Here is a 15,421-nt window from a genome sequence, read left to right as displayed (position 1 = left end):
ATATTTTCTTCTTAGAGAAATAAGAGATGAATCATTAACCCCCGAACGTACATTTTATAAGGCTTGTGAAGATCACTTTATCAGTTAAATGAATGTATTTAAACATTTTCTAGAACACACCAAGTAAACATAAGCAATTGTTGCTCTTGGCGGCTTGTACTTTCTGCCATTGCTCATAGGCTTTGTAGTTCTGTTGGTAGAGAGGGGGGCATGCTTTTGCAACCCTGGCAGGAAAATACTGGTTTATTCAAAGTCAATCATTCCTTATTATTGGGAATTCACCTGGCCACCAGGTGGAGGCTAAGACAGCCCTACATCAGAGCTTTAAGTATCCCTCCTACTTCCCTGACCCACCCAGTATTTATTTGCCTTGTCTAGGAGCAGGTGAAGATAGAGATGCTAAGGATTTTATTTAGGAATTACAGGGATGTTAATCCATTGTTTCCCTCATAAGGTAAAACTTGGAAGAGAGGGACTTAGGAGAGTACTTGATGTGCAATGTAAATCTCCTTGCAGGAGTAGTGGTCCCAAGCCTGCATCTGGTGTCGCTGGGACAGTTCCTTTAGCCTCCTCCTGTTTGGCCAAGAAAATGTACTCCCTCAGTATGTCCTTTACTTTCAGTAACGGTAAAAGATGGGCTCTCTACTGTAACCTGTGGCTTAACAGTAGAGGGGACATTATCTTGGAAATTAATAACATGTCTCACACAGCCCACAGGCTATCAGTAAGTACATTCATGCATGTATCGTAGAAAGTTCACATCAGCATGGTACAATTTGACATACCTATGTGAAGGTTTGTGCACATTTTGTTCCCTTAGGTAATTGCTATGTGATCCTAGACACATTGTAGGGACATGAGCCTTTATTATTGGGTATGTAGTGACACTAGCAAAACATTAACAACAAAGTGTGGAAAGTGTAGCTATCTTGACATTTAGATTAAGGATATGCAAGGCAATCTATTAGAATGCCTTGAATATTACAATTCCTTGAGGATGGCTTAGACAAGGGCTTCTCAGCCCGTACTTTAAAGGGTCACATTTCAGCACTTTCTGTTTTATTGCATAGGAAGCTTGCTCGTCTTCCTGATATTCAGGTGCTTATTCAGGCCTTGGTTAGAATCAGACCTGTTATTAAGCCTATTTCTATTTCATGAAGTTTGAATCTGGTTCTCAGAGCTTTGCAATTTCTGCCCTTTGGACTTATGCATATACTGGATATTCAATTGTTATTTAGGAAAGTTTTGTTTTTGCTTGCTATTTCCTCAGCTAGGAGAGTATCTGAATTGTCAGCTCTATCTTATGATCCACTGTTTTTGGTTTTTCATCAGGATAAAGCAGTTTTACAAACTTTGTCAAATTTTCTACTTTAGGTGGTTTCTTCAATATTAAAGGACCAGTAAATACAGTAGATTTGCATAATCAACACATGAATGATAAAAAGACATTGCACTTCAAATAAGTAGTAGATTTTTTTTTTTTTCTGACAAATTTCAAAGTTATGTCTATTTCCACTCCCCTGTACCATGTGACAGCCATCATCAAATCACAAATGCATATACATATATTCTGTGAATTTTTGCACATGGTCAGTAGGAGCTGGTGACTCAAAAAGTGTAAATATAAAAAGATTGTGCACATTTTATTAATGGAAGTAAATTGGAAAGTTGTTTAAAATTGCTTGTTCTATCTGATTCAAGAAATTTTTATTTTGAATTGAATGTCCCTTTTAATCAGGAAATTGTGGTACACTCTTTATGTCCCAATCCAAAATTATCAAAGGAGGGATTATTATATAATCTGTAAGTGGTTAGGGTGTTGAAATTGTATTCACAGGCTACTAAGGACTTCTGTCAGTACTTAAGCTTGTTTGTTTTGTTTTCAGGTAAACATATGGGTCAAAAGGCCACTTCTGTTTCCTTAGCTTCATGGTCAAAAAGTTTGATTCACAGGGCTTACTCATAGGCAGGGCAGTCACTACCTTTACATATTTCAGCTTATTCAACATGTTCTGTACTTCTTGGGCCTTTGAAAATGAGGCTTAAAGGACCAGTAAACACAGTAGATTTGCATAATCAACAAATGTAAGATAACAAGACAATACAAAAGCATTTACTCTGAATTTCAAATGAGTAGTAGGTTTTTTTTTCTAACAAATTTCAAAGTTATGTATATTTCCACTCCCCCAGTACCATGTGATAGCAATCAGCCAATTACAAATGCATATACGTATAGTCTATGAATTCTTGTACATGCTCAGTAGGAGCTGGTGACTCAAAAACTGTAAATATAAAAGAATGTGCATATTTTGTTTTAATGGAAGTAAATTGGAAAGTTGTTTAAAATTACATGCTGTATCTGAATCATGAAAATTTAATTTGACCTGAGTGTCCCTTTAAGTGGAACAAATGTGCAAGGCTGCAACTTGGTCATCTTTGCATACCTTCACAAAATGTTATCATTTTGATGTTTTTGCCTAAGCGGAGACAGCTTTTGGAAGACGGTTCTTTCAGACTACGGTTCCTGGTAAATAGGTCTTTGTCTTTCTTTTTTTCCTTTTTGTCCTACCCATTTTTAGTGGATTCCGCAGCTTGGATAATAGTTGGTGGACTCTACCCACCTTAAGAAAGAAAACATAATTTATTCTTACCTGATAAATTCCTTTCTTGGTGGTGAGAATCCACAAACCTGCCCAATTTTTCTTAGTGGTGGCCGTTCTAGTTTGCACTCCTTTACCCTACTACCTTGCTTACTTCCTCCTATTCTTGATTATACATAATACTGGGAAGGTCATGGAAGTAGGTGGGATACTTAAAGCTCTTGTGTAGGGTGTCTTTGCCGCCTCCTGGTGGCCATAGGATGAATTCCCAACAGTAAGCAATCGTGGACTCTCACTACCTAGAAAAAAAAGGAATTTATCAGGTAAGATTAAATTATGTTTTTCATAAAACAGCACCTGTAATACATTTTGAAATGCCATCTTTTATATGAAAAAATATAAACTAAAGACACTTTCCTTTTAAGGTTACTGATTTCTAGTACCTGCAATGGAAACTATAATCACCTTATTTGTAGACAATTTTGTTCTGTAAATTGTTAACTTGTTTACAGTGAAGTATTGTTTAGCTGATAATGCAAACCCTCACTGATAAAGTACATTTAATAACTGGCGTCAACACTGATGTGTAACCTTTGTACTTTGATGGACCATTACACACATTGGTCTCCTGGAAAAACAAGGTCAATATAATTTCTGGCATATTGTAGTTTCTGCCAATTTGTCTCTTGTTTCTTTAGCTAGTTAGCATTGTAAATTGCACTCCAAAAAAGCTTGCTCTACTTTTTTGCTTTCTTGATTTAAAGGGACCTTTTAACCTCACATTTTGTAACATGCATTTGAACATAATACCTTTTTATTCATTGTTTTTTTTTTTTTTGTGTTAGAACATGGCTTCCAAAGACTAGAATGTTCTGCATATTGTTATTGATATGCGAAATACTGATATGGTGATTTAAGAGAGTTTGCTAGAATTAGCCATATTTATTAAAGGGACATTAGACACAAATGTTTCTTTAATGATTCGGATAGAGCATACAATTTTAAGCAACTTTCTAATTTGCTCCTATTATCAATTTTTCTTTTGTTCTCTTGCTATCTTTATTTAAAAAGCAGGAAAGTGATGCATAGGAGCCAGCCCATTTTTGGTTGAGAACCTGGGTTATGCTTGCTTATTGGTGGGTAAATGTCAGCCTCCAATAAGCAAGCGCTATCCATTTTGCTGAACCTAAAATGGACTGGCTGCTAAGATTTACATTCATGATTTTCAAATAAAGATAGCAAGAGAACGAAGAAAAATTGATAATAGGAGTAAATTTAGAAAGTTGCTTAAAATGTCATGCTCTATCTGAATCATGAAAGAAAAATTTGGGTTCAGTCCCTTTAAAGAACCATTGAACGCAAACTATAATTACATATACATTATTTAGTTATGTACTGTATATTGAAAAAAAAAATGCAATGCACTTTTTGGTCGCCTGCTTTTCCTGTAGTTTCTTTTATAAGGTGCTGAGAATCCACAATTCATTATTCGTGGGAATCTACTCCTTTCCACTAGGAGGAGGCAAAGATTCTCAAAACTTCTAAGAAACACTTCATCCCTCCCACCTCACTGGTATGCCAGTCTGACCCGATCTTCTATCTCAAGGTCCTTTCTATCATCAAGATTTTGAGTTTCTCAGCTTGGAGATTGAATGCCTAATCTTAAAGGACCAGTAAATACACTATATTTGCATAATCAACAAATGCATGATAAAATGACAGTACAATAGCACTAAATCGGAACTTCAAATGAATAGTAGATTTATTTATTTTTTGACACAAAAGTTATGTCTATTTCCACTCCTCCTGTATCATGTGACAGCTATCAGCCAATCACAAATGCATATACCTTTATTCTGTGAATTCTTGTATATGCTCAGTAGGAGCTGGTGACTCAAAAAATTGTAAATATAAAAAGTCTATGCACATTTTGTTAATGGAAGTAAATTGTAAAGTTGTTTAAAATTGCATGATCTATCTGAATCATTAAAGTTTAATTTTCACTTGAGTGTCACTTTAAGGCAGAGAGTTTTTTCAAAACCTTAATTCAGGCTAGAAAGCGTGTTACGAGAAAAAATATATCCTAAAATTTGGGAGAAAATTCTTTCCTTGTGTGGGAAAATTAGTTTTAGCTGGTAGTATACTTTTAGAATTCCAAGAATACTTCCATTTTTACAAGAGGGCTTAGATAATGGTTTATTTGCTAGCTTTAAAAAGGGCAGATTTAATCACTGTCCGTAATATACCACAAAAAAAAACTGCATAACTTCCTGACATTCAAAGTTTTGTTAGTTTTTATCGGGATTAGTCAGTAATTCATCCAATCTCTCCTCCATGGAACTTTAATAGAGTTTTCTCTTGCAAGGTGTATCCTGTCCACGGATTCATCCTTTACTTGTGGGATATTCTCATTCCCTACAGGAAGTGGCAAAGAGAGCACAAGGCAGAGCTGTCCATATAGCTCCCCCTCTAGCTCCACCCCCCAGTCATTCTCTTTGCCGGCTCTAAGCACTAGGGTCTCTCTACGGGAGGGTAAAGTGAATGTGGTGTTATCATATTGTTGCACTTAAAAATGTGGCCCTAGATGATTTTCAGACTGAAGGTAATGAGGATAGTCCTTCTACCTCTCCCCATGTGTCACAACCAGTTACGCCTGCTCAAGCAATGCCTAGTACCTCTAGTGCGTCTGCCCCTATTACATTGCAACAACTAGCGGCAGTCATGGATAACTCCCTTGCGGCCTTCCTATCTAAACTGCCAGTGCTTCCTGCAAAGCGTGATAGCTCTGTTTTAAGAACAGATTATGAGCAATCTGAAGCTTTGGTAGCCTTGTCTGATGTACCCTCACAACGCTCTGAAGTGGGAGTGAGGGACTTGATGTCTGAGGGAGAAATTTCCGATTCAGGAAAAGTTTCTCATCAGGCAGATTCAGATTCATTAGCATTTAAATTGGAACACCTCCGCGTATTGCTCAGGGAGGTATTAGCTACTCTGGATGATTGTGACCCTATGGTGGTCCCAGAGAAATTGTGTAAAATGGACAAGTACCTAGGGGTCCCTGTATACACTGATGCGTTTCCGATCCCTAAGAGGGTTGCGGATATTGTTACTAGGGAGTGGGATAGACCAGGTGTCCCTTTTGTCCCCCCCTATTTTTAAGAAAATGTTCCCCATAACTGACCCCAGGCGGGACTCGTGGCAGACGGTCCCTAAGGTAGAGGGGGCTGTTTCTTCGCTTGCTAAACGAACAACCATACCAATTGAAGACAGTTGTGCTTTAAAAGACCCTATGGATAAAAAATTAGAGGGTTTACTTAAGAAAATTTTTGTTCAATAAGGTTTTCTTCTCCAACCTATTGCCTGCATTATTCCTGTAACTACTGCAGCTGCTTTCTGGTTTGAGGCGCTGGAAGATTCGCTCCAGACGGAGACCTCATACGACGAAATTATGGATAGAATTAAGGCTCTAAAGCTGGGTAATTCTTTGATCACAGATGCCGCCTTGCAATTAGCCAAATTAGCGGCAAAAAATTCAGGTTTCGCCATTATGGCGTGCAGAGCGCTTTCGCTCAAGTCATGGTCGGCCGATGTGTCGTCAAAATCCAAATGATTAAATATCCCTTTCAAAGGAAAGACCCTTTTCAGGCCAGAATTGAAAGATTTTTTCAGAAATCACCGGGGGAAAGGGCCATGCTCTCCCTCAGGACAAGCCCTTTAAGGCTAAAAACAAAGCTAATTTTCGTTCCTTTCGTAATTTCAGGAGCGGTCCCGCTTCAGCCTCTACAGCTGCAAAGCAAGAGGGTAACGCTTCACAGCCCAAGGCAACCTGGAAGCCTTACCAGGGCTGGAACAAGGGTAAACAGGCAAAAAAGCCTGCAGCTGCTACCAAGACAGCATGAAGGGGTAGCCCCAGATCCGGGACCGGATCTAGTAGGGGGCAGACTTTCTCTCTTCGCTCAGGCCTGGGCAAGAGATGTTCACGATCCCTGGGCATTAGAGATTGTTTCCCAGGGTTATCTTGTAGAATTCAAGGACTCCCCTCCAAGGGGAAGGTTCCACATTTCTCGTCTGTCTACAGACCAGACAACGAAAGAGGCGTTCTTACGCTGTGTAGAAGATCTACATACGATGGGATTGATATACCCAGTTCCAATTGCAGAACAAGGACTGGGTTTTTACTCAAACCTGTTTGTGGTTCCCAAAAAAGAAGGAACTTTCAGACCAATCCTGGATCTAAAAATTCTAAACAGATTCCTCAGAGTCCCATCATTCAAGATGGAGACCATTCTGACAATCTTACCTATGATCCAGGAAGGTCAATATATGACTACCGTGGATCTAAAGGATGCGTACCTGCATATTCCTATCCACAAAGATCATCATCAGTTCCTCAGGTTCACTTTTCTAGACAAGCATTACCAGTTTGTGGCTCTTCCATTCGGGTTAGCCACTGCTCCCAGAATTTTCACAAAGGTGCTAGGGTCCCTTCTGGCGGTTCTAAGACCGCGGGGCATAGCAGTGGCGCCTTATTTGGACGACATCCTAATTCAGGCGCCGTCTTTTCACAGAGCCAAGGCTCACACGGAGATTGTATTGAGCTTTCTGAGGTCTCACGGGTGGAAGGTGAACATCAAAAAGAGTTCTCTGTCCCCACTCACAAGGGTTCCCTTCCTAGGAACACTAATAGATTCGGTAGAAATGAAAATATTTCTGACGGAGGTCAGAAAGTTGAAACTGTTAACTACTTGCCGAGTTCATTCCATTCCTCGGCCATCTGTAGCTCAGTGCATGGAGGCAATCGGATTAATGCTAGCGGCAATGGACATAGTCCCTTTCGCTCGGATACATCTCAGACCACTGCAACTATGCATGCTCAAGCAGTGGAATGGGGATTATGCAAATTTGTCTCCTCAAATACAGTTGGACCAGGAAACCAGAGTTTCTCTTCTCTGGTGGTGATCTCAGGATCACCTGTCTCAGGGAATATGTTTCCGCAGACCAGAGTGGATCATTGTAACGACCGACGCCAGTCTGTTAGGCTGGGGTGCAGTCTGGGACTCCCTGAAAGCTCAAGGCTTATGGTCTCGGGAAGAATCTCTTCTCCCGATAAACATTCTGGAGCTGAGGGCGATATTTAACGCGCTTCAGGCATGGCCTCAACTAGCTGCGGACAAATTCATCAGATTTCAGTCGGACAACATCACGACTGTAGCTTACATCAATCATCAAGGGGGAACAAAGAGTTCCCTAGCGATGAAGGAAGTAATCAAAATAATCAGGTGGGCGGAGGATCACTCCTGCCATCTCTCAGCATTTCACATCCCAGGAGTAGACAACTGGGAGGCGGATTTCCTGAGTCGTCAGACTTTTCATCCGGACGAGTGGGAACTCCACCCGGAGATATTTGCCCAGCTGACTCAGCTTTGGGGCACTCCAGAGTTGGATCTGATGGCGTCCCGTCAGAACACCAAACGGTATTGATAGATGCTCTAGCAGCGCCTTGGTCCTTCAATCTGGCTTATGTTTTCCCACCGTTTCCCCTTCTCCCTCGTCTGGTCGCCAGAATCAAGCAGGAGAAGGCTTCAGTGATTCTGATAGCGCCTGCGTGGCCACACAGGACTTGGTATGCAGACCTAGTAGACATGTCATCTGTCCCACCATGGACACTGCCAATGAGGCAGGATCTTCTAATTCAGGGTCCATTCAAGCATCCAAATCTAATTTCTCTATGTCTGACTGCTTGGAGATTGAACGCTTAATTCTATCAAAGCGTGGTTTCTCTGAGTCAGTTATAGATACCCTGATTCAGGCGAGAAAGCCTGTCACCAGGAAAATCTACCATAAGATATGGCGGAAATATCTTTGTTGGTGTGAATCCAAGGGTTACTCATGGAGTAAGATTAGGATTCCCAGGATTTTGTCTTTTCTCCAAGAAGGTTTGGAGAAAGGATTGTCAGCTAGTTCCTTAAAGGGACAGATATCTGCTCTGTCTATCCTTTTTACACAAGCGTCTGGCAGAGGTCCCAGACGTTCAAACGTTTGCACAGGCCTTAGTCAGAATCAAGCCTGTCTATAAACCTGTGGCTCCGCCATGGAGTCTAAATCTAGTTCTTTCAGTTCTTCAAGGGGTTCCGTTTGAACCTTTACATTCCATAGATATTAAGTTGTTATCTTGGAAAGTTTTGTTTTTGGTAGCTATCTCTTCTGCTCGAAGAGTTTCAGAATTATCTGCCTTACAGTGCAATTCACCTTACCTGGTGTTCCACGCAGATAAGATAGTTTTGCGTACCAAACCTGGTTTCCTTCCTAAAGTGGTTTCTAATAAGAATATTAACCAGGAAATAGTTGTTCCTTCTCTGTGTCCTAATCCTTCTTCGAAGAAGGAACATCTGTTGCACAATCTTGATGTAGTTCGTGCTCTAAAGTTCTATTTGCAAGCAACTAAGGATTTCAGACAAACATCTTCCTTGTTTGTTATCTATTCTGGTAAGAGGAGAGGTCAGAAAGCGACTGCTACCTCTCTTTCCTTTTGGCTGAAAAGCATCATCCGTTTGGCTTATGAGACTGCTGGCCAGCAGCCTCCTGAAACTATTACTGCTCATTCTACCAGAGCAGTGGCTTCCACATGGGCTTTTAAAAACGAGGCTTCTGTTGAACAGATTTGTAAGTCAGCGACTTGGTCTTCACTGCATACTTTTTCAAAATTTTACAAATTCGATACTTTTGCTTCTTCGGAGGCTATTTTTGGGAGAAAGGTTTTGCAAGCAGTGGTGCCTTCCGTTTAAGGTACCTGCCTTGTTCCCTCCCTTCATCCGTGTCCTAAAGCTTTGGTATTGGTATCCCACAAGTAAAGGATGAATCCGTGGACTGGATACACCGTGCAAGAGAAAACAGAATTTATGTTTACCTGAATAATTACTTTCTCTTGCGGTGTATCCAATCCACGGCCCGCCCTGGCAATTAAGTCAGGTAAATTTTTTTTGTTTAAACTACAGTCACCACTGCACCCTATGGTTTCTCCTTTTTCTTCCTAACCTTTGGTGCTCTCTTTGCCACTTCCTGTAGGGAATGAGAATATCCCACAAGTAAAGGATGAATCCGTGGACTGGATACACCGCAAGAGAAAGTAATTTATCAGGTAAGCATAAATTCTGTTTTGTGCCTTTTGAGCCCTTGCATAGTTTGAACATTCAGCTTTTATCCTGGACAGTATTGTGGTGTGTGTGTGTGTGTATATATGTATATGTGTGTGTGTGTGTATATGTGTGACTTTCTCTGATATCTTTTATCGGAAAATTGTTTCTTCTCTTTGTCCTAATCCTCAAAATTTTGAAGAAAGATTTCATCTGCAGGCTACAAAGAATTTTAGACAATACTCATTGTTTTTCATTCTTTTATCACAACAGTTACTTTAGCTTCTTGGTCGATCTCGTAATCCACAGGGTTTACTTGGAGGCCATTCAAAAATATTTGTCCGTTTAAAATTACTTGTAGACCTCACTTCTTGGGTATTAGTTCCCAGGAGTAAGGGATCATGGACTCTCACCACCTTATGAAAGAAAACAAAATGTATGCTTACCTGATAAATTCATTTATGTCATAGTGGTGAGTCCACACAGTTTTATTAATTACTTTTTGCTACTTCTCCTTGTTTGGCTATATGGCAGACTGGCATTACCAGTGAGGTGGGAGGGATGAAGTGCTTCTTGGAAGTTTTGGGAATCTTTCCTTCTTAGTGGCCAGGAATTGGATCCCCGGAGTAATGGATCAAGAGTGAACAATTTTATCAGGCAAGCATAAGTTTTGTTTTTTCTTTTGCCCGAGAGAGACTGAAGAACATTCTGTGTAAATTCAGAATTCTGACCCTCCTACATGATTGATATTTGCAGGACCTCATGTATATCCCTAATTGGGCATAGAAAAGGAGATAAGATAAGATAAATACCACTTGAAGCTTTTCAAAGGGTGTGTCCATAAGATTGCAAAACCATTCAAATTGTGCTAACAAAATTTACAGCTGTAAGTACTTTTTAAAATGTGTATTTTATATGCAGATATTTTGCAATGTGGTAAAAAATATCTGATCTTTATAGAAAAAATATTGTAATATTTCATTTAGCAGTGGTTATTATCATACGGCATCTTTATGTATTCTGCATATCTTTAAGATGCTCTGACGTTTTCATATTCCTATACACATTATATGATTAAATCTCTGCTTCCACTATTTTACAATATCTGGTTCAAATGGGTTATCCTCTTCTGACTTTACTCTCTGGTCTCTTACAGATGTGGGGGTACTGTTGGTGCCATCTTAACATGTCCTCTGGAAGTTGTGAAAACCAGGCTGCAGTCCTCTTCAGTGACGCTTTACATCTCTGAAGTTCAGCTGAACACTGTGAATGGCGCCAGTGTTAACAGGATGGCACGGGTGTCTCCGGGACCTCTTCATTGTCTCAAGTAAGAGCAGCCATCTCGATAAATTTAATAGATTTGTTCTGTTTCTAATATACCCGATATGTCATATAATGAGCTTTATAATTATAACACACAGTTTGCTTAATATAAATACTTAGCAGTAGATTATTAAATGTTTATGACAGCTTTTTCTTTCATGTAATTAGCAAGAGTCCATGAGCTAGTGACGTATGGGATATACATTCCTACCAGGAGGGGCAAAGTTTCCCAAACCTTAAAATGCCTATAAATACACCCCTCACCACACCCACAATTCAGTTTTACAAACTTTGCCTCCGATGGAGGTGGTGAAGTAAGTTTGTGCTAGATTCTACGTTGATATGCGCTCCGCAGCAAGTTGGAGCCCGGTTTTCCTCTCAGCGTGCAGTGAATGTCAGAGGGATGTGAGGAGAGTATTGCCTATTTGAATGCAGTGATCTCCTTCTACGGGGTCTATTTCATAGGTTCTCTGTTATCGGTCGTAGAGATTCATCTCTTACCTCCCTTTTCAGATCGACGATATACTCTTATATATACCATTACCTCTGCTGATTCTCGTTTCAGTACTGATTTGGCTTTCTACAAACGTGTAGATGAGTGTCCTGGGGTAAGTAAATCTTATTTTCTGTGACACTCTAAGCTATGGTTGGGCACTTTATTTATAAAGTTCTAAATATATGTATTCAAACATTTATTTGCCTTGACTCAGAATGTTCAACATTCCTTATTTTTCAGACAGTCAGTTTCATATTTGGGATAAATGCATTTGTTTCAATCATTTTTTCTTACCTTAAAAAATTTGACTTTTTCCCTGTGGGCTGTTAGGCTCGCGGGGGCAGAAAATGCTTCATTTTATTGCGTCATTCTTGGCGCAGACTTTTTTGGCGCAAAATTTTTTTTTCTGTTTCCGGCGTCATACGTGTCGCCGGAAGTTGCGTCATTTTTTGACGGTTTTTTGCGTCAAAAATGTCGGCGTTCCGGATGTGGCGTCATTTTGGGCGCCAAAAGCATTTAGGCGCCAAATAATGTGGGCGTCTTTTTTGGCGCTAAAAAATATGGGCGTCATTTTTGTCTCCACATTATTTAAGTCTCATTTTTTATTGCTTCTGGTTGCTAGAAGCTTGTTCACTGGCATTTTTTTCCCATTCCTGAAACTGTCATTTAAGGAATTTGATCAATTTTGCTTTATATGTTGTTTTTTTCTTTTACATATTGCAAGATGTTCCACGTTGCAACTGAGTCAGAAGATACTTCAGGAAAATCACTGCACAGTGCTGGAGCTACCAAGCTAAGTGTATCTGCTATAAACTTTTGGTATCTGTTTCTCCAGCTGTTATTTGTATTGCATGTCATGTCAAACTTATTAATGCAGATAAAATTTCCTTTAGTACTGTTACATTACCTGTTGCTGTTCTGTCAACATCTAATTTTCAGAGTGTTCCTGATAACATAAGAGATTTTATTTTTTAAAATCCATTAAGAAGGCTATGTCTGTTATTTCTCCTTCTAGTATACATAAAAGTCTTTTAAAACTTCTCTTTTTTCAGATGAATTTTTAAATGAACATCATCATTCTGATACTGATAATGGTTCTTCTGGTTCAGAGGTTTCTGTCTCAGAGGTTGATGCTGATAAATCTTTGTATTTGTTCAAGATGGAATTTATTCGTTCTTTACTTAAAGAAGTGTTATTTGCATTAGAAATAGAGGATTCTGGTCCTCTTGATACTAAATGTAAACGTTTAAATAAGGTTTTTAAATCTCCTGTAGTTATTCCAAAAGTGTTTTATCTCCCTGATGCTATTTCTGAAGTAATTTCCAGGGAATGGAATAATTTGGGTAATTTATTTACTCCTTCTAGACGTTTAAGCAAATTATATCCTGTGCCATCTGACAGATTAGAGTTTTTTGGGACAAAAATCCCTAAGGTTATGGGGCTGTCTCTACTCCTGCTAATGTACTACTATTCCTACGGCAGATAGTACTTCATTTAAGGATCCTTTAGATAGGAAAATTGAATCCTTTCTAAGAAAAGCTTACTTATGTTCAGGTAATCTTCTTAGACCTGCTATATTTTTAGCGGATGTTGCTGCAGCTTCAACTTTTTGGTTAGAAGCTTTAGCGCAACAAGTAACAGATCATAATTTTATAGCATTACTATAACATGCTAATAATTTTATTGGTGATACCATCTTTTGATATCATTAGAATTGATGTCAGGTATATGTCTCTAGCTATTTTAGCTAGAAAAGCTTTATGGATTAAACTTGGAATGCTGACATGTCTTCTAAGTCAACTTTGCTTTCCCTTTCTTTCCAGGGTAAATAATCATTTTCGTTCCTTTCCTCACAACAAGGAACAAAAGCCTGATCCTTCATCCTCAGGAGCGGTATCAGTTTGGAAACTATTTCCAGTTTGGAATATATCCAAGCCTTATAGAAACCTATAGCCAGCTCCTAAGTACCTATGAAGGTGCGGCCCTTATTCCAGCTCAGCTGGTATGGGGCAGATTACGTTTTCTTCAAAGAAATTTGGATCAATTCCGTTCTTAATCTCTGGTTTCAGAAACATTGTTTCAGAAAGGTACAGAATTGGCTTCAAGTTAAGGCCTCCTGCTAAGGGATTCTTTTCTTTCCCGTGTCCCAGTTAACACAGCAAAGGCTCAGCATTTCTGAAATGTGTTTCAGATCTAGAGTTGGCTGGAGTTTTTATGCCAGTTCCAGTTCTGGAACAGGGGCTGGGGTTTTATTTTATCTCTTCATTGTACCAAAGAAGGTCAATTCCTTCAGACCAGTTCCGGATCTATCATTATTGAATCGTTATGTTAGGATACCAACATTCAAGATGGTTACTGTAGGACTATCCTGCCTTTTGTTTAGCAAGGGCATTATATGTCTACAATAGATTTACAGGATGTGTATCTGCATATTCCGATTCATCCAGATCACTTTTAGTGTCTGAGATTCTCTTTTTAGACAAGCATTACCAGTTTTGTGGCTCTACCGTTTGGCCTAGCCTCAGTTCCAAGAATTTTTTTCAAAGGTTCTCGGTGCCCTTCTTTCTGTAATCAGAGAATAGGGTTTTGGTATTTCCTTATTTGGACGATATCTTGGTACTTGCTCAGTCTTCTCATTTTCGAAGAATCTCATACGAATCGACTTGTGTTGTTTCTTCAAGTTCATGGTTGGAGGATCAATTTACCAATCAGTTCATTGATTCCTCAGACAAGGGTAACCTTTTTAGGTTTCTAGATAAATTCAGTGTCTATGACTCTGTCCTTGTCAGACAAGAGAAGTTTAACATTGATATCAGCTTGTCAAAACCTTCAGTCACAATCTTTCCCTTTGGTAGTCTTATGCATGGAAATGTTGGGTCTTAGGACTGCCGCATCAGATGCGATCTCCTTTGCTCGTTTTCACATGCGACCTCTTCAGCTCTGTATGCTGAACCAATGGTGCAGGGATTCCTCAAAGATATCTCAATTAATATCTTTAAACCGATTTTACGACACTCTCTGACATGGTGGACAGATCACCATCGTTTAGTTCAGGGGGCTTCTTTGTTCTTCCGACCTGGACTATAATCTCAACAGATGCAAGTCTTACAGGTTGGGGAGCTGTGTGGGGGTATCTGACGGCACAAGGGGTTTGGGAATCTCAGGAGGTGAGATTTCCGATCAATATTTTGGAACTCCGTGCAATTTTCAGAGCTCTTCAGTCTTGGCCTCTTCTGAAGAGAGAGTTGTTCATTTGTTTTCAGATAGACAATGTCACAACTGTGGCATACATCAATCATCAAGGAGGGACTCACAGTCCTCTGGCTATGAAAGAAGTATCTCGAATTTTTGGTTTGGGCGGAATCCAGCTCCTGTCTAATCTCTGCGGTTCATATCCCAGGTATGGACAATTGGAAAGCGGATTATCTCAGTCGCCAAACGTTGCATCCGGGCGAATGGTCTCTTCACCCAGAGGTATTTCTTCAGATTGTTCAAATGTGGGAACTTCCAGAAATAGATCTGATGGCTTCTCATCTAAACAAGAAACTTCCCAGGTATCTGTCCAGATCCCGGGATCCTCAGGCGGAGGCAGTGGATGCATTATCACTTCCTTGGAAGTATCATCCTGCCTATATCTTTCCGCCTCTAGTTCTTCTTCCAAGAGTAATCTCCAAGATTCTGAAGGAATGCTCGTTTGTTCTGCTGGTAGCTCCGGCATGGCCTCACAGGTTTTGGTATGCGGATCTTGTCCGGATGGCCTCTTGCCAACCGTGGACTCTTCCGTTAAGACCAGACCTTTTGTCTCAAGGTCCTTTTCTCCAACATAGGTGTGTCCGGTCCACGGCGTCATCCTTACTTGTGGGATATTC

At 39.8% G+C, this 15,421-nt stretch overlaps 1 protein-coding gene across 1 annotated transcript in view; it reads left to right on the top strand.

Annotated features, from left to right (window-relative positions):
* Positions 1-15,421, top strand: part of SLC25A36 (solute carrier family 25 member 36) — a 275,775-nt gene that overhangs the window by 68,498 nt on the left and 191,856 nt on the right. Inside the window, exon 2 of the mRNA XM_053709978.1 lies at positions 10,890-11,060. Within this exon, the coding sequence (XP_053565953.1) occupies positions 10,890-11,060 (171 nt within the window). The remainder of the gene's footprint in view (positions 1-10,889; positions 11,061-15,421) is intronic.

This window comes from Bombina bombina, chromosome 4, assembly GCF_027579735.1.
Source record: "Bombina bombina isolate aBomBom1 chromosome 4, aBomBom1.pri, whole genome shotgun sequence".
Lineage (NCBI taxonomy): Eukaryota > Metazoa > Chordata > Amphibia > Anura > Bombinatoridae > Bombina > Bombina bombina.
This window is presented reverse-complemented; position numbering and strand designations above follow the sequence as displayed.